Consider the following 23,291-nt stretch of genomic DNA (forward strand, 5'->3'; position numbering starts at 1 on the left):
TTGGGAATAACCAGTGCTTCATGTGAGAGCGTGTTCTTAGACATTTTTAAAATCCAGTCTTCTCTGGTTATCATCTTTCCAGCCAAGGAAGATGCGCTATCTTCTAGGGGTCTGTTGTCCCTAACAGAATTCTCTTCCATCTGAACTGTTGGGCAGGTTCTATGGAAGAACCCTACCGAGCCTGGTTAGATGTGACTTCCATCCTGCCCAAAAGACAGGGCAGAAATCGAGCCCAGGGCTGTAGCAGGTTGGTATGGACATTTGTGACTGAGTGTTACCAAGGGGAGGGGGGAGGGGCAGTGGGAGGAGTATCTTATCATGGTGATAATAAAAAGCATCGACTACTAGACAGTCATTACCATTTTTAAATCCTCTACAATGTACCTCCTTATTCCCTGGACTCAGGACAGACCTCGCCCACTGCCCAGACAATGAATATCACAGTCTTTAGTTCAGTCAATGAAATAGGTGAAATTAAGACCCAAAGTAGCGTCAGCAATGGGAGTCTGAAATCAGCAAGTCCCGAGAATATTCCAAATGTGCAGATAGAAAACCAAAGCCCAGGGTCAGAGCTGAGCTGGAAACTAAAAGGGTGTATAATTCAGGTGTCAGTTGTTAGAAGGGATTTTTTTTTAAGTCCTAGGGCAAACACAAGCCAGGAGCCAAAAGGAGAATAAAGCACCCCATGTATACGCAGGAAGGGATCCATCGTGAGATGAATTATGAATTTTTGCCAAACAGGTTGCCACCGTCTGACCTGGTTTTTGTGATTGGGTTCAGCCATGCACATGGCGGCCTTTCTCCAAGGAGGTTTTAAAGTAACCACATAATTTCTGTCAGCGTTCAGAGTGAGGGGCGTGTAATGTGGCCTGAAACCTGGCCTTATTTTCTCAACACTGTGGCAGAGACTCCTGTCCTGTGGTTACGGTGCCGCACACACACAGTGCAGAGAGCTTGGGTGGCCCTGGAACACGGCCACGTAGAGCAGCGGCAACAACCAGAGGTCTGTATTCCCTGAGGCCCTGTCCCTGGCCTGCCATGGACATTCAGTTACGTGGGAGGTGGTGTGACATAGTGTAGGAATTTAAATATGGAAGCAGGAGCCTTACATTCCACCCCCAGCTCTGCTACTTGCTAACCTCGTGGTTTGGGGCACAATTCTGCTTTATTTTAAAACCAGCTTCCTCACCTGAATAACGTGATTGGAATAAGGACAGCTGAGGAGGAGGAGGAGTTGAAATAAGGTGTGTGAATTTCCTCTGCAAACTCTAAAAGGCTAAGGGATGTAAGAGCGAATTGTCTCCAGGCTCTGCTGATTTGGTTTTCCGGTTGTCATTAGGCCTTAGCCAGTAATTTTTAATTCGTATCCAAATTCAAGGGGGGGAAAGGAATTGATGGAAATCATCAATTCCATCCCAGCACAGTGCACTCACTCCAGAGGAGGTACCTCACTTTCAGAGAAATACAGACCAGCCCGATCACATTGCTGCTGGAGGAGCCATCCAGGGAGCGCTGGGATTTTCATTGGAAGGGGAAAACTCTGCGAGGAAGGTGAAAGCTGTCTCTGGATTTTAAACATAAAGGTTCTTATGTGGAAGACAGATTTGAATTGTTACACGTGTCTTCAACAGGACTAGGTGACATTTCTAAGGTACAGATTTCAGCTCATGTAAGGCTACGGTTCCCAAACTTTGCTGCAAATTAGAATCACCTAAGAAACTGTGAAATCACCCATGACCCCGGCTGTACCCCAAACCCATTATATCAGAATCTCTAGGGGTGGGGCCCAGCCATCAGTATTTTTTAAACCTCTCCAGGTGATTTCAATGGGGAGCCAAGTTAGAGAAGCACTGATCTACAGAAAGACTGATGGTATCAGAACTAAGCAAAAAAGTGAACTGCTAGAGACATGGAGATTCCCTGCCATTGAAGCTGCTCAGACCCAGTCTGGGTGTCACGTAGTTGTGATGAATGCAAGCCTTCTGTGGATGGTTAGACTGAAGTTCACCGACCTCAAGTTCCCACCCATCCTGAGAGGCTGAGTCAATGCTCTGAGGTGGAGGTTTTCAAATTTCTTTAATAGTTCCAAGGAACTATTTGTTCAAATAAAATACTTAAAACAAAAGAAGAAGGAGGTGGCTTCCTCCCCACCTCACCCCTACACACACCAAGTCCATTCTACCCGCTTCTCCATGATGACCCGTGAGGACACTGTGGAAATCCAGAAAGTTAATGAAAAGCTCTAGGACTCCAGGGAACACAGTTTTTAAAACCACTAATTTAAGGGAAGGGAAATAGGATTTCCACAGAAATGAATTTTGTATTCAGCCATCTGTAGTTGGAATCCTGATTGTTTGGATGAATGGAAGTAGCAAATCCCAAATGGAGAAGAGCCAACATAAATGGCCGTGGACTGAAACTCTTTGTTAGCTGGGAACATGAAGAGCATCAGCCAGTCTGTGGTTCATCCAGTGCCTTAAAAATTAGACCCAGGTCTATTTCTGCTTATTATCTTGGTGCCACATGTAGGATGTAAGAGCCATTTCCTCCAGGTCACCATGATGTTTCCAAAGGGAAGAATGCTTACATATTATTTACTGACACTTCCCTGGCTTTGCAGTCACATATTGAGTGTTCTCCCTGAATGAGCTCTGTCGTTATGTCCTGCAATGTGCAAAGCATGTCTTGAACCCAGGTGTTGTCATTTCCAACATTTTTTTGCAATTTCATGGCACCTTCTGTGCCACCCAGACTCTAGCTTCTGTACCAAAGCCATAACTTACATATATGGCAGCCTAGTAACAGAGAAAAGAATAGGAAGTGAGAACAAATAAGTCGAGTCCTAGTTCTGCTATTAGCCAGCTGTGTGAATGCAGACAAGTCACCTAACTTACCAGTTTCCTCTCCTCAAAAATGGAAATCATAATACCTGCTACCTATTTCATAGGATTATCGTGAGGTTAACAAAAGCCAAGGTCATCCTCTTAAGTTATATGAACTACGCGTGATTATTGAAAGCAAAAATAACACTGGGAGGATTTCAATGTATGTAGATGTAATACATATGGCAAATATATCAATAATATAAATAGGGGAGTGTAAAAGGACCTATATGTTTTTAAGACTTTATGTTTTATTTGAAGTGGTAAATATTAACATTAAACTGTGACAAATGAGGTTTGTGTATTATAATCCTTAGGTAACAACTAAAAACAGTACAAGAGCTATGAACAAAAAGCCAATAGATAAATTATATGGAATACTAAAAATTATTCAAATCCAAAAGAAGGAAGGGAAAGAGAGAACAGAGGAACAAAAGACAGAGGAGACAAACAGAACAGAATAATTATGCTAAATGTAGATATTGTCCAGTTGGGTTTTTTTTTTAAAGACCCAATGATATGCTCTCTGTGAGAAACCTACTCTAAATTTAATGATAAAAATAGATTAAAACTCATAGGATAAAAAAAAAGATATGCCATGGAAATACTAAACAAAAGAAAGCTATGTTATAATTACACAAAGTAAACTTCAGAACAAGGAAAAATTACCAGGGACAAAGAGAGAACTTACATAATAATAAAGAGGAAATTAACAAGAAAACATAGCAGTCATAAATGTGTATATATCTAAACAGCAAAGTCCCAAAATACATAAAGCTAAAACCAATAGCACTGAAAGACAAATCCACAATTATACTTGGAGACTTTAGTGTGACTGTCAAGATAATTAATAGAACAAGAAGACAACTTGATCTAATCAACATTTATACAACAGTCCACCCAGCAGCAGCAGAAATACACACTCTTTCCAAGTGCACATGGAACAGTCAGCAAGATAAACTGTATTCTGAGCCATAAGGTAGACCTTAACAAACTTAATATAGTGATAATCATATAAAATAAGCTTTTTTTCCGACCATGATGGGAATTTAACTAGAAATCAGTAATCAAAAGAGATCTGGAAATTTCCCAAATATTTGAAGTTTAACAAAACATGGAAATAAAATGACAAAAATTTCACGTGAACTTAGAAAATATTTCGAACTGAATGAAAGTGAAAATACAACATGTTGAAACTTGTGGGATGTAGCTAAAGCAGTACTTAGAGGAAATTTATAGTGTTAAATACTTATATTGGAAAAGAAGAAAGATTCCAAATCACTAATTTAATCTTAAACCTTGAGAAAGTAGGCAAAGAAGAGCAAATGAAACCCAAAGCAAGCAGAAGGGAGAAAATAATCAAGATAAGAGCAGAAATCAGTGAAATTGAAAATAGGAAAACAATTGAGGAAATCAGTGTGCTTATATACAACCTGTATATTTCTTTGGTAAGGTCTCTGTTCAAACCCTTCCCCCAATTTCTAAGTGGATTTTTGTTTTCTTACTGTTGAATTTCAAGAGTTCTTTATATATCTTAGATATAGAATAAATACAGAGTCTTTCACAAAGCAAACCTTTTTTTTTTTTTTTTTTTGCGGTACGCGGGCCTCTCACTGCTGTGGCCTCTCCCGTTGCGGAGCACAGGCTCCAGACGCGCAGGCTCAGCGGCCATGGCTCACGGGCCCAGCCGCTCCGTGGCATGTGGGATCTTCCCGGACCGGGGCACAAACCCGTGTCCCCTGCACCGGCAGGCAGACTCTCAACCACTGTGCCACCAGGGAAGCCCCAAAACACCCATTTCTGGGCCCCACTCCCAGGGATTCAAGTTCAGGAGGTCTGATATGGGGCCTGAGAGTTTGCATTTCTAACAAGTTCTCTGATGCTGCTGCTGTTGACTCAGGATTCACTTTGAGAACCATGGCTCTAGCTCTGTGCTGCCCTAACTGGACCCCATCATCACTTGGTGCTCAATACCCCAAGTGCAAGAACAGTGCCCAAATGGGGCTGATTCCATTCTGAGCTCCACCTTGCATTCCTTAACCCAGTTTGGAAAGGGAATTAAAACAGAGAAGTAAAAAAAGATAAATCTGCTATATTCTTGAAATCTGAATTGAGTGAATACTTCCAGGGAAAAGAACAGGTCTATCTCCCCTAAGAGAAGGGTTGAAAGGCAAAAAAGATAAGGAAGCAATTAGAGAGGTATAATGAAGAATGGCTGAATGTTGATAATTCCTGAAGCTTGATGATAGCTACATGAGAATTTATTATACTGCTTTGTTTACTCCTAATATTATATGTTTGACATTTTCCATTTTTTAAAAAGTTCTTTTTAAGTAAACTGAGATTATAAAATAGAGGAGCCTAGCAGAAGATGGGTGTGTGTTAGAGGAAATTTAAATGATATTTTCAAATTCTCAAGATGATTTAGAGATAAATCCACTTCACCAGTGCTTCTTAGACTTTCCTTTAAGCCCCTAGTACTGAGGAAAGTTAATACTTACCTGACACTAACAAGGTAGCCCAAGGTTGTTCTACTGCAAGTCCAAATTTCTTTGAAATTTTGTGTTTTATCTCCCAAATGTGGTTTTGCATCCTAGTTAGTATCCATTTGGTTTCATCTAAAAATGTTTTAAATTATCATCATGGGAAAATGTTTCCTACCTGTTCACCTAATGGACAAGCTGCCATCATTAGCTGTATAACCCTTATAACTCCAAAGACTTAAGTGGTTCAGTCTCAGGGGAGTACCAAGTGCAAGAACCATAGCTCAACAAAGTAATTCAATAGGAATTTCTTTCCTTGTGTTTGCTTTCAGAGGACATTGAAATTGATATGCATTTATCGCTCAGTGTTCTCATACTCAGACAACAAAAGAGTTTGGGTTCATTTGTGTCCCTGCAATGAAATTCTTATATTATATTACATCTAAGTACATCCTATGCTTTTTAGATTAACTTCTGCCATTACCAATTCACTAGTAAGGATTGAATTAGTACCATCATCTTGGAACCCTCAGCAAAAAAGTAGTGTGTATGTGTTAATCCCAAACTCCTAATTTACCTCTCCCCCCCACCGGAAGAATCTGAAAAAGAATGTGTCTGTATGTGTATACATATATATATTATATACACATAACTGTATCACTTTGCTGTACACTTGAAACTAACACAACATTTTTTTTAGTTTTTTTGGTTTGGCCACACCGCCCGGCATGCAGAACTTCCCCAACCAGGGACCTAGCTGGTGCCCCCTGCAGTGGAAGCACAGAGTCTTAACCACTGGACCGCCATGGAAGTCCAACAACATTGTAAATTAACTATATTTCAGCAAAAAGGCTTTAAAAAAAGAAGAGAATAAAAGGGGTGAAAATGCTGTTAGACTGGTTGTTTGGAATTTCCCACAAGATCTTGCATCTTTTCATTGGATTCAAGTTTATGCTTGAATCTTAAAAACAGGTTTGTTGGAAAAAGAGTAACATATGTATTATACACACACATATGTATCACATTAGTGTAGGTGCTGGTTAGGACAGGCAGGGGGTGATGTCAGTGAGAATCCAGTGTGAAGGGGAAAATAAAATAAGACAAGAGAGGTAGGCCTTGTACAGCAAAAATGTCCTGAGCTGACGAGACTGATTAATTCAACTTTCTGCTCCTGAGGTTAAAAAAAATCTTGGGAGCTTAGATGCAGCATTTAGAAGAGTAAAACAATCAAGATAGCCGTTGACTGAGCCTCAAAAAAAACACAGGGCATGGACACTAAGATTAGGGTTAAGAGGTTAGAAGCAAGAGAGAGCAGCTCGTGAATAGGACCCTCAGGATGAGAAGGGGGTGCTAGCTTTATTCGACAGCGTCTACTGAGTGTCCTTTTGTCACATACTAAATAAGACAGGGCTCCTGCCCTATGAAGTCACAGTAGGAGTTTTTTAAATCTCAGGTACAAATTACCGACGTTTTCCATACTCGATCGAAGAAGACAAGGGGGCTGTGCAAGATGGTTGAAGGCAGGGTCAAATCACACAAGACATTGATTGTGAATCAGGGGAGGGTGGGCTTTATCCTTTAGGCATGGGGGTATTTTACAAAGATCAATCTAGGGTCGCATGCAGGGAGAGCCATTATCAGACTTCTGCCGTGGTCCAGGGGTGAGGCAAACGGAACTTGAATGTGGGGAGGGGACTAGGCAGGAGGAGAAAGGAGAGAGAAAAACAGGGAAAAACCAAAGATGATTGCCAAAACTTGAATCTGACTAGTGGGAGAATAATTCTTTTTTAAAAGGAGGAGGAGTTAGGAAGCAAGTTCATTTAGGGTGAGAAAGATATCGGGTTTATCTCTAGATGAACTGAGCTATAATGAGACCTGTTAGAGTAACTAGGCTCCTGGAATTCCTTCTAAAGGGCAGGGAGTTCCCCCTCGTCCTGGGGAGTAGACAGTTCAGCCTAGAGAAGAGAGGTGGCCCCAGATGGCTGCAAGTGGCAGAGCTGGGTCTGTCCATGAGGCATGGTGGTTGCTCAGAAACTGTGGTGGTCATGAACTTTGGGGCCTCTCCTATTCAGCATCCAGTGTTCTCTCCTAAAACCAGATCTCAGCTGTCCCTCTCCTGATCAAAAACCTTTCATGGCTCCCCAGTGCCCACCATCCAGCCCTCACAGTCTGTCCACAGCATTCACTTCCCACCTCACCTCCAGGGCCTCTCTCCACACCCCCGCCCTGCTCTACTCCAGCCCCCACTACCCCATGATGCCCCTTCTCTAACCGCACCAGACTGTCCCCCACCCCTCCAAGGTCAGGCCTCTTCTGGCCTCTGCCTTTGTCCATGTCCTTCTCTGTTCTCCCCTGAATTCCTCCCCCTACCCCGCCATCCTCTGCCTGGTGAACTGCTTCTCACCCTGCAAATTCCTGCTCAGACACCACCGACACCCCCTGCTGTGATCCTCTGCACCCCATGGAAATTTTACCAGTCTCTCTATTCACATCATATTAGTATGTGTCTAAGCTCCCAAAGTTGTGGGCTGTGTCTTACCTTTACAGCCCCCCAGTACCTCTTTGCTTAGCTTATTATCTTACTTAAACCACAGATGGGATCTATTTCATACAACATTATTTGGAGCTTAAAAATACACAAACTTGGGCTTCCCTGGTGGTGCAGTGGTTGAGATTCGGCCTGCCGATGCAGGGGGCGCGGGTTTGTGCCCTGGTCTGGGAGGATCCCACGTGCCACGGAGCAGCTGGGCCCATGAGCCATGGCCGCTGGGCCTGTGCATCCTGAACCCGTGCTCCACAACGGGAGAGGCCACAGCGGTGGGAGGCCCGTGTAATGAAAAAAAAAAAAAAAAAAAAAAAACACAAACTTTCTTTATAGTTAGTAAGCATTCAAAGGAAATTTGGAGTCAAAATAAATCAAATGTTAATATTGTAAAGAATGAGAATTAGCTGTACTTAGCCATAATTTAGGAATTAAATAACAGGGACTTGGCAGTTCCCTTTATTCAAACCCCTCACAACCTGTAATCACACAGTGCCAAAGAGAAAGCCAACCTTCTTTCTCTGATACTCTGATTTTCAGTCCAAATGTGTTACATCATGTTGTAGAAAATCACACAGGTTCAATTCTTTCCAAACTCAAAATGCCAAAGTAATCTGAACTGAAAAAAATCAGTGTGATATGTGTGTATATTTGTTTAACAGAAACCATAATCTGGACATTTTATCAGACTGGACCTGGATCTACCCAAAGAGAGATGTTGCGCGCTTTTTTGTCATTTTTTTTAACAGACTTTTTAGGCATCACTGCATGCATTTACCATTTTGACCAGGAGGAATGGAGGACATTTTTGAGACTGAAATTCTTAAACAGGAGCATCTAGATAAAAGCAGGACTTTAAGGAGCTTTCAAGAGCCTCTTATCTGAACTCCAAAGTTAAAATAAGATAGATTGGAACAATACAAGGACTTCCCTGGTGGTCCAGTGGTTAAGAATCCGCCTTCCAATGCAGGGGATACGGGTTTGATCTCTGGTCGGGGAACTAAGATCCCACATGCCGCAGGGCAGCTAAGCTCACGCACCACGACTACAGAGTCGGTGTGCCGCCACTACAGATCCCACATGCTCTGGAGCCCACGCGCCACAACTACAGAGGAGCCCATGTGCCCCAACGAAGAGCCCGCATGCCACAACGAAAGTTCCCACATGCCGCAACGAAAAGACCCGACGCAGCCAAAAAGAAACAAAAAAGGAACAATACACCTAATAATTTACTTCTATTCAATAAGCATTTATTAAGTGCCAAGCGAAAGCTAAGTAGTGGGGCAAACATGTACATGTCACAGTATCTGCCTTTAAAGCACTCACCTTCTGTCAAGCGAGGCAGGTATATACACATATAGTTCAGGGAAATAAACTTGATAATAGAAACCAGCCATAACATATATTTATGTATAGATGCTACTTCTTTCAAAGTTGCATCGACGTTGCACTCTAAGCCTTCTTCATACTCAGATCCTAAAACTTTTTTTGCACCACTTTTGGTCTTTGGCAGCTCTGTAGAGCATCACAGTGACAGAATGTTTTGTGTGATCTGTGCACATGGTCTCCCTACAGCATGTTTTTTTAATTAATTTTTATTGGAGTATCGTTGATTTACAATATTGTGTTAGTTTCAGGTGTACAGCAAAGTGAATCAGTTATACATATACATATATCCACTCTTTTTTAGATTCTTTTCCCATATAGGTCATTACAGAGTATCAAGTAGAGTTCCCTGTGCTATACAGTAGGTCCTTATTAGTTATCTATTTTATATATAGTGGTGTGTACATGTCAATCCCAATCTCCCAGTTTATCCCTTTCCCCCCAGTAACCATAAGTTCGTTTTTTACTGATACATCTGTGACTCTATTTCTGTTTTCTAAATAAGTTCATGTGTACCATTTTTTGAGATTCCACATATAAGTGATATCATATGGTATGTGTCTTCCTCTGTCTGATTTACCTCACTCAGTATGACAATCTCTTACCTATCGGTAGATGTTCAGAGCACATTAGAGAATACCGGGGCTTTGTCTGAACTTCTTGTTTGATTATACACGCTGTTTCCCCTTCATCACATTATGTATTTCTAGAAGTTATCCACTGAAGGTTAGCTCAAAGCTTTAGAAAAATAGATGGGGAGCAACACACTTGTGGTTCAGGATGCAGGAAACAGTGGCACCTACTTCTGCTTTGGAAATTCTGTTCCTAATCCAGTCCTGGCTGTACACTAGTATCACCTGGGAGCTTTTAAATCACTCGCTGTGCAAGCTGTACCTCAACCAATTAAATCCAGATCAATGGGGAGATATGAGTGTGAGTATCTGGGGGAGAAGGAGTCATCTTGTGTTTTTTTTGGTTTTGGGGTTTTTTTGTGTGTGTTACACGGGCCTCTCACTGTTGTGCCCTCTCCAGCTGTGGAGCACAGGCTCCGGACACACAGGCTCAGCGGCCATGTCTCACGGGCCCAGCCGCTCCGCGGCATGTGGGATCTTCCTGGACCCAGGCACGAACCCGTGTCCCCTGCATCAGCAGGCGGACTCTCAACCACTACGCCACCTGGGAAGCCCGTCATCTTGTTTTTATTAAAAAAAAAGTTTTTATGTGGAAATAATTTGAATTCAAATTATTGAATAAATGTTGAAAAAGTTAAAATAGGACAGAGAACCCCTGTATTTACTTATTCAGAGTCACCTATATTTTTTCCCTCTGAACCATTTGAGGGTAAGTTACATGTACCACAGCCCTTTATCTACAAATACCCCAGTTTCAGTTAGTATTTGCTAAGAATGGGAATACTCTCTTACGTAACCACAGGATAGCCTGCAACTTCACACATTTACATTGACACAACATTTACAAGAACTAGAACAAAAAATTTCACAATTTGTATGGAAACACAAAAGACCCTGAATAGCCAAAGCAATCTTGAGAACTAAAAACGGAGCTGGAGGAATCAGGCTCCCTGACTTCAGACTATACTATAAAGCTACAGTAATCAAGCCAGTATGGTACTGGCACAAAAACAGAAAGATAGATCAATGGAACAGGATACAAAGCCCAGAGATAAACGTACGCACATATGGTCACCTTATCTTTGATAAAGGAGGCAGGAATGTACAGTGGAGAAAGGACAGCCTCTTCAATAAGTGGTGCTGGGAAAACTGGACAGGTACATGTAAAAGTATGAGATTAGATCACTCCCTAACACCATACACAAAAATAAGCTCAAAATGGATTAAAGACCTAAATGTAAGGCCAGAAACTATCAAACTCTTAGAGGAAAACATAGGAAGAACACTCTATGACATAAATCACAGCAAGATCCTTTCTGACCCACCTCCTAGAGTAATGGAAATAAAAACAAAAATAGACAAATGGGACCTAATGAAACTTCAAAGCTTTTGCACAGCAAAGGAAACCATAAACAAGACCAAAAGACAACCCTCAGAATGGGAGAAAATATTTGCAAATGAAGCAACTGACAAAGGATTAATCTCCAAAATTTACAAGCAGCTCATGCAGCTCAATAACAAAAAAACAAACAACCCAATCCAAAAATGGGCAGAAGACCTAAATAGACATTTCTCCAAAGAAGATATACAGACTGCCAACAAACACATGAAAGAATGCTCAACATCATTAATCATTAGAGAAATGCAAATCAAAACTACAATGAGATATCATCTCACACCAGTCAGAATGGCCATCATCAAAAAATCTAGAAACAATAAATGCTGGAGAGGGTGTGGAGAAAAGGGAACACTCTTGCACTGCTGGTGGGAATGTGAATTGGTTCAGCCACTATGGAGAACAGTATGGAGGTTCCTTAAAAAACTACAAATAGAATTACCATATGACCCAGCAATCCCACTCCTGGGCATATACCCTGAGAAAACCAAAATTCAAAAAGAGTCATGTACCAAAATGTTCATTGCAGCTCTATTTACAATAGCCCGGAGATGGAAACAACCTAAGTGCCCATCATCAGATGAATGGATAAAGGAGATGTGGCACATATATACAATGGAATATTACTCAGCCTTAAAAAGAAACGAAATTGAGTTATTTGTAATGGGGTGGATAGACCTAGAGTCTGTCATACAGAGTGAAGTAAGTCAGAAAGAAAAAGACAAATACCGTATGCTAACACATATATATGGAATTTAAGGAAAAAAATGTCATGAAGAACCTAGGGGTAAGACAGGAATAAAGACACACCTACTGGAGAACAGACTTGAGGATATGGGGAGAGGGAAGGGTGAGCAGTGACAGGGCGAGAGAGAGTCATGGACATATACACACTAACAAAGGTAAAGAAAGATAGCTAGTGGGAAGCAGCCGCATGGCACAGGGATATCGGCTCGGTGCTTTGTGACAGCCTGGAGGGGTGGGATAGGGAGGGTGGGAGGGAGGGAGACGCAAGAGGGAAGACATATGGGAACATATGTATATGTATAACTGATTCACTTTGTAATAAAGCAGAAACTAACACACCATTGTAAAGCACTTATACCCCAATAAAGATGTTAAAAAAAAAAATCTAGAAACAATAAATGCTGGAGAGGGTGTGGAGAAAAGGGAGCACTCTTGCATTGCTGGTGGGAGTGTGAATTGGTACAGCCACTATGGAGAACAGTATGGAGGTTCCTTAAAAAACTACAAATAGAACTGCCATATGACCCAGCAATCCCACTACTGGGCATATACCCTGAGAAAACCATAATTCAAAAAGAGTCATGTACCAAAATGTTCACTGCAGCTCTATTTACAACAGCCAGGAGACGGAAACAACCTAAGCGTCCGTCATCGGATGAATGGATAAAGAAGATGTGGCACATATATACAATGGAATATTACTCAGCCATAAAAAGAAACGAAATTGAGCTATTTGTAATGAGGTGGATGGACCTAGAGTCTGTCATACAGAGTGAAGTAAGTCAGAAAGAGAAAGACAAATACCGTATGCTAACACATATATATGGAATTTAAGGGAAAAAAAAGTCATGAATAAGGGGTAAGACAGGAATAAAGACACAGACCTACTGGAGAAGGGACTTGAGGATATGGGGAGGGGGAAGGGTAAGCTGTGACAAAGCGAGAGAGAGGCATGGACATATATACACTACCAAATGTAAAATAGATAGCTAGTGGGAAGCAGCCGCATAGCACAGGGAGATCAGCTCAGTGCTTTGTGACCACCTGGAGGGGTGGGATAGGGAGGGTGAGAGGGAGGGAGACGCAAGAGGGAAGAGATATGGGAACATATGTATATGTATAACTGATTCACTTTGTTATAAAGCAGAAACTAACACACCACTATAAAGCAGTTATACCCCAATAAAGATAAAATTTACAAGTATTTAATTTACCATCCATACTCCAGTTTTGTCAGTTGATCTAATAATGTCCTTTATAGCACTTTCTTCCTCCAGTTCAGGAGCAAATCTAGGCTAGGTACTGCATTCATTTGACATTTCTCCCTCTCCTCATTTAATCTCAAATGTTTCCACAGACTTTGTCTTTTATCGTATTGACATTTTTTAAGAATACAGTCCCCCACCCTTAAAAAAATTTAAGTGTTCCTCGCTGTCTGATGTTTCTCATGACTAGATTAAAGTTATACACTCTCAGCTGAACCCTGGGTTAGGGGTGGTGTGCCCTTTGCAAGGTACCACGTCAGGAGATACACAGTGTCTACCTTTTCTCACTGGTGCTGTTAATTTTGATCACCTGGTAAAGTGTTGCCCAGTTTCTTCACTGGATAATTACCCTTTCTTTTTCTCCCTTGCAACTAATAAGCAGTCTGAGGGGCTGACAAGACCACTGGAATATATTGCTCCACATCAAAATTTCCCCCCAAGGTTTAGTGTGTGTTGATGATTTCTGGCTGATCCAATGTTTACAATGACGATTGCAAAATGATTTTCCAACTCCAGCACTCTCTCTATATTTACCAGTCAGCCCTTGAAATTTTTCATAAGCAAGAGCCCTCCCTTCTCCCCCATGTATTTATTTATCTACTTATTATTGGTATGAGCTCATGAATTTCCTTTTCTTTCAGTAATTTGTAATTTGTTACCATACTTATTTGGGTGCTCAAACTGTCTCAGATGTGGCCAATAGGAGCTTCTTCAAGGTGACTCCTCATTTCTCCAAATAAGGGTGCCTTTTCATGGGGAATGGTATTAGAGACCAAGATTAAGGTGCAGGGTATGCTTATTGCTAGTGGGGTGTCTCTGCTTCTTAACCCTCTTAGCAGACAGAGCTAGGAAATATATGCATGTATGTATACATATGCAAACACAACAAAAATATACATACTCACATACGTATACATATATACGGTGTACATATAAACATGCACATATACCTACATATACATGATTTCAAAATTATGAATTCACATTGAAATCTTAAATTTAAATCCATGCCCCACAGTGTTCTGTGTTGCCTTCCCCCATTCCATATTTGTATGCCTCCTTTTCCATGGTGAGATCCCTGGCTCCCAACAGCAAGTCCAGCCACTTTGGAAAAATGTTTGGCAGTGCCTACTGCAACTAAGCATACATATGCCTTTAACACAGCAATTCTACTTCTGGGTATATTCCCAACAGAAATGAGAACTTATGTCCACCAAAAACATACAAGAATGTCTTATAGCAGCTTTACCCAAAGGAGCCAAAAACTGGAAACACCCAAAAGTCAATCAACAATAGAAAAGTAAATCATGGCATATTTATATGATACTAAATTGCTATGAAAAAGAATGAACTACTGATAAATGCAACAAAGTGGATGAGTCTCATGGGCATCAAGTTAAGTAAAAGATGTCCAATGCAAGAGAATATGTATGTTATTATTCCATTTATATGAAATTCAAAAACAGGGAAACAGTGGCTCTAGACAGCAGAGTAGTGGCAACGTTCAAGACTTATGAGGATGGGGTAAAGACTCTGAGGGGACCGGAAGGAGGTTTGTGGGGGGCTGGAATGTTCTGTATTTTATCCAGGTAGTAGTAACACAGGCGTAATACAAATATTAAAAAATCATCAAGCTATAAACTTATCATTTAAATACTTTACTATATGTGAGTTATATCCTATTTTTTTAATTTAATACAGCTATAAATTGGGCTGCCAATGCAATTAACTCCACTGAAATGACTTAATCGGACCAAATTCACATGTGTTCAGGAAATGACAACTCTATCAGAACTTAATCATCTGCCTGACAACTACTGCTTTTCTGTTGTAATACACATCCAGTGTCAGTAATGGGGAAATGGGGAAAAAAGTTGTGCATCCAAGGATTTAACAGTACAGTACGTGGGCTTACTCAGTGTCTTGATATAATTTTTTGTTGAGTTGAATTGGACTGTCTTCTACACACACACTCCAAGGGTTAATCACAATCCAAACCCTTAATGGTTTATGCTTTGTGTGTAAAGTCACGCGATGATAAGTGTCCTCTGGGATTGCTTACTGGTAACTTGAAATCCATGGAAAAGTCATGGGAATCCTAAATGCTCGAAGACAGGGTGGGAGAGTGCTATGGAGAGAGCTTCAGGGATAGGGTGGAAGGAACATAGGTATCAACCCCCAGACTGGACCTTTTGCTCCCCTCCTCTCAGTGTGGGCCCTATTGCCCAGGCAAAGCCAGTATATGAGAAGTGAAACCATTTCTCCCTCGACTGAGAATCCTTCTGTTTTGATCAGGACTCAAAAATAAGAGAGGAGGGCAGGAAGGTGTGTAGTGCTTCTCCAACTTTAAATGTACCACAACCACCTGGAGGGCTTGCTAAACCTGAATTCTGGACTTTACCCATGTTTCTGATTCAGCCGGCCTGAACCTACATATCTACCAGCTTCCAGGGGATGCTGGTCCAAGGACCACACTTCGAGGATTACTGGTGTAATTGCATGAATGTGGAATTAGAGCATCAACGTCCAAGTCCTAAATGCTACCGAATAGTCTGTGACCTTGAGCAAACAACTTAATCTCTCTGAACCTATTTCCTCATCTGTGTGATAAAGATAATACGTGTCCTGCTTGCCCTATAGGATTGGCATTCATATTATGAGTTCATTTGTGTTTTGAAAACCATAATCACTAGACCAGATGTTCTCCATTTTCATGTTCCATGGACTCCCTTGGCAGTCTATGGATACCTTCTCAGAATAATGTTTTTAAATCCATAAAATAAGATACAGAAAAATCCAAAGGAAACCAGTTATACCTAATTATCAAAACACTTTAGAAAACCAATTTTTACTATACATAGTAACATGCTCCTTTAACATTAAAATAGGTGATCTCATGGAGGGTCTAATAACTGTTGCAATTCCAAAATAGTGATGAGTTATTTAACAATATTTCATAATATCTGTGACATCCACAATGTCTTGTGAATAGACAAGTGATTTCTATTGGTGACAAAGCCACAGTACTGCTAATACTGTTATGGTTTGTTGCCTACATTTATAATAGAAGGAATGCTAAATTTCACTTGGAAGCTGGTGAAAATAAAGATGTAATTGACAGACCCCTCCATGGTGGTAGTGTGAAGTGAATAGTTGTGTTCCATTTTCAGGATTAGCTAAAATATTCTGCGGCTCACTTGGGATCATGCCCATATGTGGGCTTCTGTGGAATTAAGACTGAAAACGTCAGGACTCCAAACCTTCAGCTACATCACGGCAGTGGCCAGTGACGTCTGACCCCTTCACCCTTAAGTTTGTTGCGCTGCTTCCCTAATAGCTTCTAAGAATGGGTGAAACATTAAGAAGCTTGGAATTTTGTTAATAGGAGGAACTTAAGCTTCATTTCCAAGGGAAAAAACAGACATCTAGATCACAGTGATCTGTTTGCTGTAAGGAAACCACCTTCTTTATTTGATTGTGGAAGCCAGTGTTTGGGTCATCAACAGTAGGCATTAAGATGGTGGGATAAGGCTTCCCTGGTGGCACAGTTGTTTAAGAATCTGCCTGCCAGTGGAAGGGACATGGGTTCGAGCCCTAGTCCGGGAAGATCCCACATGCCACGGAGCAACTAAGCCCATGCATCACAACTACTGAAGCCTGCGTGCCTAGAGCCCACGAGCCACAACTACTGAAGACTACACGCCTAGAGCCCGTGCTCTGCAACAAGAGAAGCCACCACAATGAGATGCCTGCCCACCTCAAGGAAGAGTAGCCCCCGCTCACTGCAACTACAGGAAGCCCCCTACGTGCAGCAACAAAGACCCACTGCAGCCAAAAATAAATAAATAAAAATAAAATAAGATGGTGAGATAAGGTATATGAGAAGCAGGGCTTGGACATATTAGCAATTCCTATATGAACCTTGGAGAAAGGCATTATTGGTGCAGATAGTTTAGGCCAAATATCTATGCTCAGCGTTGACAACTAAAACTGGAATAAAACCCAAATGTCTAACAAGAATGGAGATTTCCTCTTATTGACATAGTTGTGAAGTTGCCTTTCGAATAGGCTTTGCCAAAGCTAGACCTTTAGTGAACACACTCATTAGCAAGAACCATGGGTCACCTACACCTTTTTGTGGGCTAGCTCTGGACACCATTAATAGCTCTGGAACTGCTTACAGGCACAGAAATTGTAGATGCAGCTGTTTTCAATACGCAAGGCCAGACCATATGGGGGCTAGTTTTGGAGCTATTTCAGAAGCTAACCTGTGGGCATATGGAATCAGGACCATGTTTACTAAATATCTGATGTGGCGCTTTTTTTTTAATGCTTTGCTATTATATGATTAAAGATTCATCTAAACCTTTAGAGGGAATGTACAGGTAACAGTAGTGGATGGTAAAAAGACTCAGGATCCCAATGTTTTATTTCCTGGGGGGCCTTTGATGCTCTGTCCCATACAGTACTTCAAATGTTCTTTAATGGACTTTTTGGTTTCTAGATAATAACCTCTTCTACAATACTGCCATTAAAAGCAATAAAATCTTAGCCAGAACCTACCTTAATTCTGAGCTCTTGATGCTCTGAATGGTCTTTTAAGGAGAAGCTGTAAAAAAAAAAAAGGCAAAATCTTTATATCCCTTAGTAGTATTTCTGTAGTACCTTGTCCTTTATATTAATTAAAAATTTTAAGCTTCAAAGAAAGTAAGAAAGTAATATATGCATATGGTAAAAAAATTTTTAAATGGTAGTAAAAAGATACAAAATGGGAAATAAATGTCTCCCTTCTAATCTCCCATCCCAACCTAAACCCCAGTTCCTGTCCCCAAATGTTAACAGTTTTAGAACCATCTTTCCCTGAAATGTTTTCTCTGTGTGTCTACATGTTTTATGTATATGTTTTTATTTAAAAGCATATCACAGGGACTTCCCTGGCGGTCCAGTGGTTAAGACTCTACGCTTCCACTGCAGGGGGCGCGGGTTCGACCCCTGATCAGGGAACTAAGATCCCACATGCCCACTGTGCGGCCAAAATGAAAAAGTATTCAAGTAAGAAAAACAAAATTTTTTTTTAATGTATCGCAGAGTTCTTTTCATACCCACGTACACAGACCTGCCTCATCATTTTTAGGGCCACGTGATAGGCCATTGCATGACTATCCAGGGTGACAATTTACATAAGCAATCCTCTACTAATGGATATTTAGGTGAGCCTTAGTTTTTCTCAAGTTAAAACAGTCTGCAGAGAATATCCTTATTAAAAACACGTTTGTATACTTAGAAGGATAGCCCTCAAGTAGTTTCCTAGAAGTACAATGCTCACGTCAAGAGGATGGGCATTTAAACATCCTCTTGACCTGAGAACAAATTGTAACCAAACTGCCCTCCAAGGTTGAATCGGTTTACATTCCCACCAACAATGTCATGGGTGCTTGCTTGTTCACACACATATCAATTCTGGCAGTATTAAATTTTTTAAACATTTGCTGATCTGGTAGGTCAAGAATATTACATTGTGGTTTTGACTTGCATTTCTTAAATTATAAGTAAGGTAGAGCATCTTTTCATTTGCTTGTGGAATTTGTATTTGGTTTTCTGTGCATTGCCTACTTATCATTCTTTGCCTGTCTTTCTTTTGAGCTGTTGCCTTTTTCTACTAGATATTTTTGCATTCCGTAAGTATTAAGTTCCTACTACATGGTGAGCAGTATGCTGGGCACTAGAGCTCACCATTGTTGGTGAGGAAACACCACTGTCTTTGCCCTTTGGGAGCTTACAGTACTGGGACACAAACATTAACCAAGTCATGCTCTGAATGGGTGTATGTACAGACTGAGTCAAGTGCCTTGAAGGAAAGGCCTCTTGCATCTCTTAGAGCATGTGAGAAGAGAGAGACCTGGACTGAGGGTAGGAGAAGATTACCTGAAGTAGCTGACATCTAAAGAACAAATAGGATTTGTGGTTAGGGAAAGCATTTCTGGAAGAAGGAACAGCATTTTGGAGGGAATGTGATGTATCAGATGAGCTAAAAGGCGGCCAGGGATCAGAGCACAGAGAGTAGAATAACAGTGACACAAGATGAGGCTGGACTACATCACCTGGGCCCTGACCCCATTGATGATTGAGGGGTTCTTCTCCTAGAGAAATAGAAAGTATTGAAGGGTTTTGAGCCGCAGTTGGTTATCAAATCTGCATTCTGAAAAGATCACTCTGGCTGAAAAGAAGGTAAACAGGAGGACCAGTCAGAAGGTTTTTGAGTTAGTCCATATGAAATCTGATGGTACCTTGACTCTGGATTATGACAGTGGACATGAAGAGAAGTAGATGAGGGCTTCCCTGGTGGCGCAGTGGTTGAGAGTCTGCCTGCCGATGCAGGGGACACGGGTTCGTGCCCCGGTCCAGGAAGATCCCACATGCCGCGGAGCGGCTACGCCCGTGAGCCATGGCCTCTGAGCCTGTGCGTCCGGAGCCTGTGCTCCGCAACAGGAGAGGCCACAACAGTGAGAGGCCCGCGTACCGCAAAAAAAAAAAAAAGAGAAGTAGATGAGTTCAAGAAATATGGAGAAGGTCAAATAAAATTTGATGATGGATTGGATATAAGGGATAAGGAAGGGAGGAAGTGTCCAGGATGATTCCTAGGTTCCTAATTAGATGGATGGTGGTACCATTTACTGAAATAAGAACCACCATATGATCCAGCAGTTCTACTCCTCAAAAAAAAACTAAAACATTAATTCAAAAAGACGTATGGACATAGCAGCACTATTAACAATATAGCCAAGATATGGAAGCAAACCAAGTGCCCGTCAACAGATAAATGGATAAAGAAGATGTGATATATATATATAATATATTCCATTACATATATATATATAATATTACTCAGCCATAAAAAGAATGAAATTCTTCCATTTGCAGCAACATGAATGGAGTTAGAGAATCTTATGCTTAGTGTAATACGTAGGACAGAGAAAAACACTATATGATATCAGTTATATGTGGAGTCTAAAAAAATAATATAAATGAATGTATATGCAAAACAGAAATGGAGTCATAGACATAGAAAACAAACTAGAGGTTACCAAAGGGGAGAGGAAAGCGAGTATAATATGTAAAAATACTAAATCATTATGCCGTAAACCTGAAATTAATATAATATTGTAAATAAACTATACTTCAGTTAAAAAAAGAAATACTGGAAGAGGTCAAGGATGAATTCAGGCTTACACAACACATCTGCGTGAAGCTGTCAAATAGCTAATTAGATATAAAAGTCTGGGACCAGGGAGTTCCCTCGTGGTCCAGTGGTTAGGACTCCGCACTCTCACTGCTGAGGGCCTGGGTTCAATCCCTGGTCAGGGAACTAAAATCCCATAAGCCTGGGACCAGAGGAAAAGTCTGGATTGGAGACATAAATATGGAAGTCACTGGAGTATAGTAATTAAAGCCATGGGCAAAGATGCAATCACCCATGAAAGGAGTACAGCACCCAAATCAGCTCTACTCTGAAGCCTTAAGGAACACTAACATTTAATGGCCAAGTAGAGGAAGATGAGACAAAAAAAGAAAGAACAGGTGAGCAGCCCGAGAGCTGAGTGAGGTGTCCCAGAAACCAGTGAAAGAAGGTTTCAAATAGAATGTAGCAGCCAGTAGTGCCAAATGCTGCTGAGACATCTAATAAGAGGAAGGCTGGAAAATGCCCATTGGAATGGGCAACATGGAGGTCCTGGTGACGTTCATTTGAACTGTTACAGTGAAATAATGGGGGCAGGGGTCAGACTGGAGATGATTGAGAAATGAATGGGAAGTGAAAACACGGAGACACCATATGGACCACTCTCAAGAAGTGTGGTTTTGAGAGAAAACAGCCCCAAACCTATTCATCCTCAGTCTCTACTCTTGACCCTTCCTTGCCACTCAGTAAGCTGAAGTGATTTTCTAATTTGGTATTTGATGTTCCACAGCTGTGGTCTCCCAGGAGCCATGGCAACAAGCCAGCCAGGGAGAGAGTCTGCAGGGGAGGCCACCTCAACCTTGGGGGCTCTTCCACCTCTCAGAGCAGCTTCTGACTCTGCAGGCCTGGGAAGACCCATTGTAGAAAACGCTGCTGAAACTGGCTTTAAGAAACAAAGAGTCCTTATATTTTAGAGACACCTACTGAAAAATGTAAGGATAAATAGTGTCTGGGATTTGCGAAGTGAAAAAAGCTAAGCCAGGAGTTGATAATTATTGAAGCTGGATGGGTACATGGAGGTTTATTATACCGTTCTCACTACTTTCGTTTATGTGTAAATTTTTTTCAAAATACATTGTAAAAAAATTAAGTTTAGTAACTATGTAAATTGCAAGTACACAGAGCCAGTGACTGTCACAGGCCCACTGTTGACCATGCCACTTAAAATGGGATCTCCTTTAAATCCAATTTGCCATTCGCTTGTGGGTTTCAAGGTACCAAATGCCTAAGGGAGTCAAGTCTGCTCTCAGATGCTGCCCTTTCTTCTCTCAATAACTCTAACACCTTGTTCCTTGCCCCTCTTCTCCGTTCTTACCTCCCTCCTGAGTCCACTGTTATTGGACTCCAAATAGCAGTTCTGTCACTTGTCTTCATGAACTTGAACAGCTTCCTTCTCAGACTTGAACCATGTTCTGAAAGATGAGGACGCACATCTGCTTAGCAATGTTGTGAAGATGAATTCTGACAGTGTATGTGGGAGTAGGTACATAGCTACACCCTCAAAAGTCCACAGAAGTCAGATAATACAAATGAATGAAGATGACCAAGTAGGAGAAAGTCCTGTGACCCTTTTAGCCTGTCTTTAGCTTTGCCGCTTTTAGTAGACATACCAGTAGGAAGAATTTTAAGAAAATTTCTATTCTATAAGGAAAATATTAATTCAGCATGAGCATAAATGGAATAAATAATCTATATTCATAAATAAATGGGTAATAAACTGAGACTTAGCCTCAGTGTTGGGGATCACTAGGGAGCGGTGGGGAGTAGGGCAAGCCAGAGCACGCAGGCCCCATCTAACAGAGGCAGTCCTCCTCAGCTCCATGACTCTGCCATGAGAGAATGTGGAGCCAAGGTTAACATGTCTTCTTGTTCTACAAGGGAAGCTAGAACTCTAAAATTTTTATGTGAAATCTCCCAATTCTTAAATTTGGTTTCAATTATTTACAAAAAAAGAACACTACAATGGCTAAACTAATTCCATTTGTGGGCCAAAAGCAGCTCATGAGCTGCCAGTATGCAACCTCTCACCTAGATAATGGGATAGAACACAGTTTCCCTTCCCCGCCCCCTTATCTTCCACCTCTAACTTTCTCCTTTCTCTCATTTTCCACATTCTTCTCTCCTAACCACTCCCACCCTTCCTTTCTAGACTAAGTCCAAGTGGTAGAAGGGATTGAAGGGGGTTGAAGAAGTGATGAAGCCCGAAGGGCTGTGATCTAGATGCCTCATCCTGTTCCAGGGCCTAGGCCAGTGCCCTGCACATAGTCGATCATAATGACAAACCTGATGAAGGAAAGAGCCAGCAAGTAGGGGGCAGTGAGTTTCTCATGCACACCTGGGCTTACCTGAGGACTCGCATTTTTCTCAACAGCCTTGCGAAGTCGTTCTGGCCGCTCCATCATCAACGGGAACTGGGCAATAGACCGGCCTGGAAAATATGAAGGAGGAGGGACCATGTTCACATACAAGCGACCAAATGAGATTTCGAGCACTGCCGGAGAGTCCTTTTTGGCCGAAGGTCCCACTAATGAGATCTTGGATGTCTATGTGAGTTTGAACTCTTGCCTGGATTTTGTATCTTCTTGCTTCTCAGGACCACACTTAGAACAAATAAACAACAAATATTGCCCTCGCTCAATAAGACCATTTGAGTGGCGCCTTTTGGGGTGCCCTTACATGCTTGGCATTCCTCTCTGCCCCTCACCTCCGAATGTACCTAGC

The 23,291-nt window shown here is 41.4% G+C and overlaps 1 protein-coding gene across 1 annotated transcript in view; it reads left to right on the top strand.

The window, feature by feature from the left end:
* Positions 1–23,291, top strand: part of THSD4 (thrombospondin type 1 domain containing 4) — a 201,838-nt gene that overhangs the window by 150,061 nt on the left and 28,486 nt on the right. The window contains exon 3 of the mRNA XM_065871892.1: positions 22,942–23,117. Coding sequence (XP_065727964.1) covers positions 22,942–23,117 — 176 coding nt within the window. The remainder of the gene's footprint in view (positions 1–22,941; positions 23,118–23,291) is intronic.

The sequence above is a fragment of the Phocoena phocoena genome, chromosome 2 (genome assembly GCF_963924675.1).
Source record: "Phocoena phocoena chromosome 2, mPhoPho1.1, whole genome shotgun sequence".
NCBI lineage: Eukaryota > Metazoa > Chordata > Mammalia > Artiodactyla > Phocoenidae > Phocoena > Phocoena phocoena.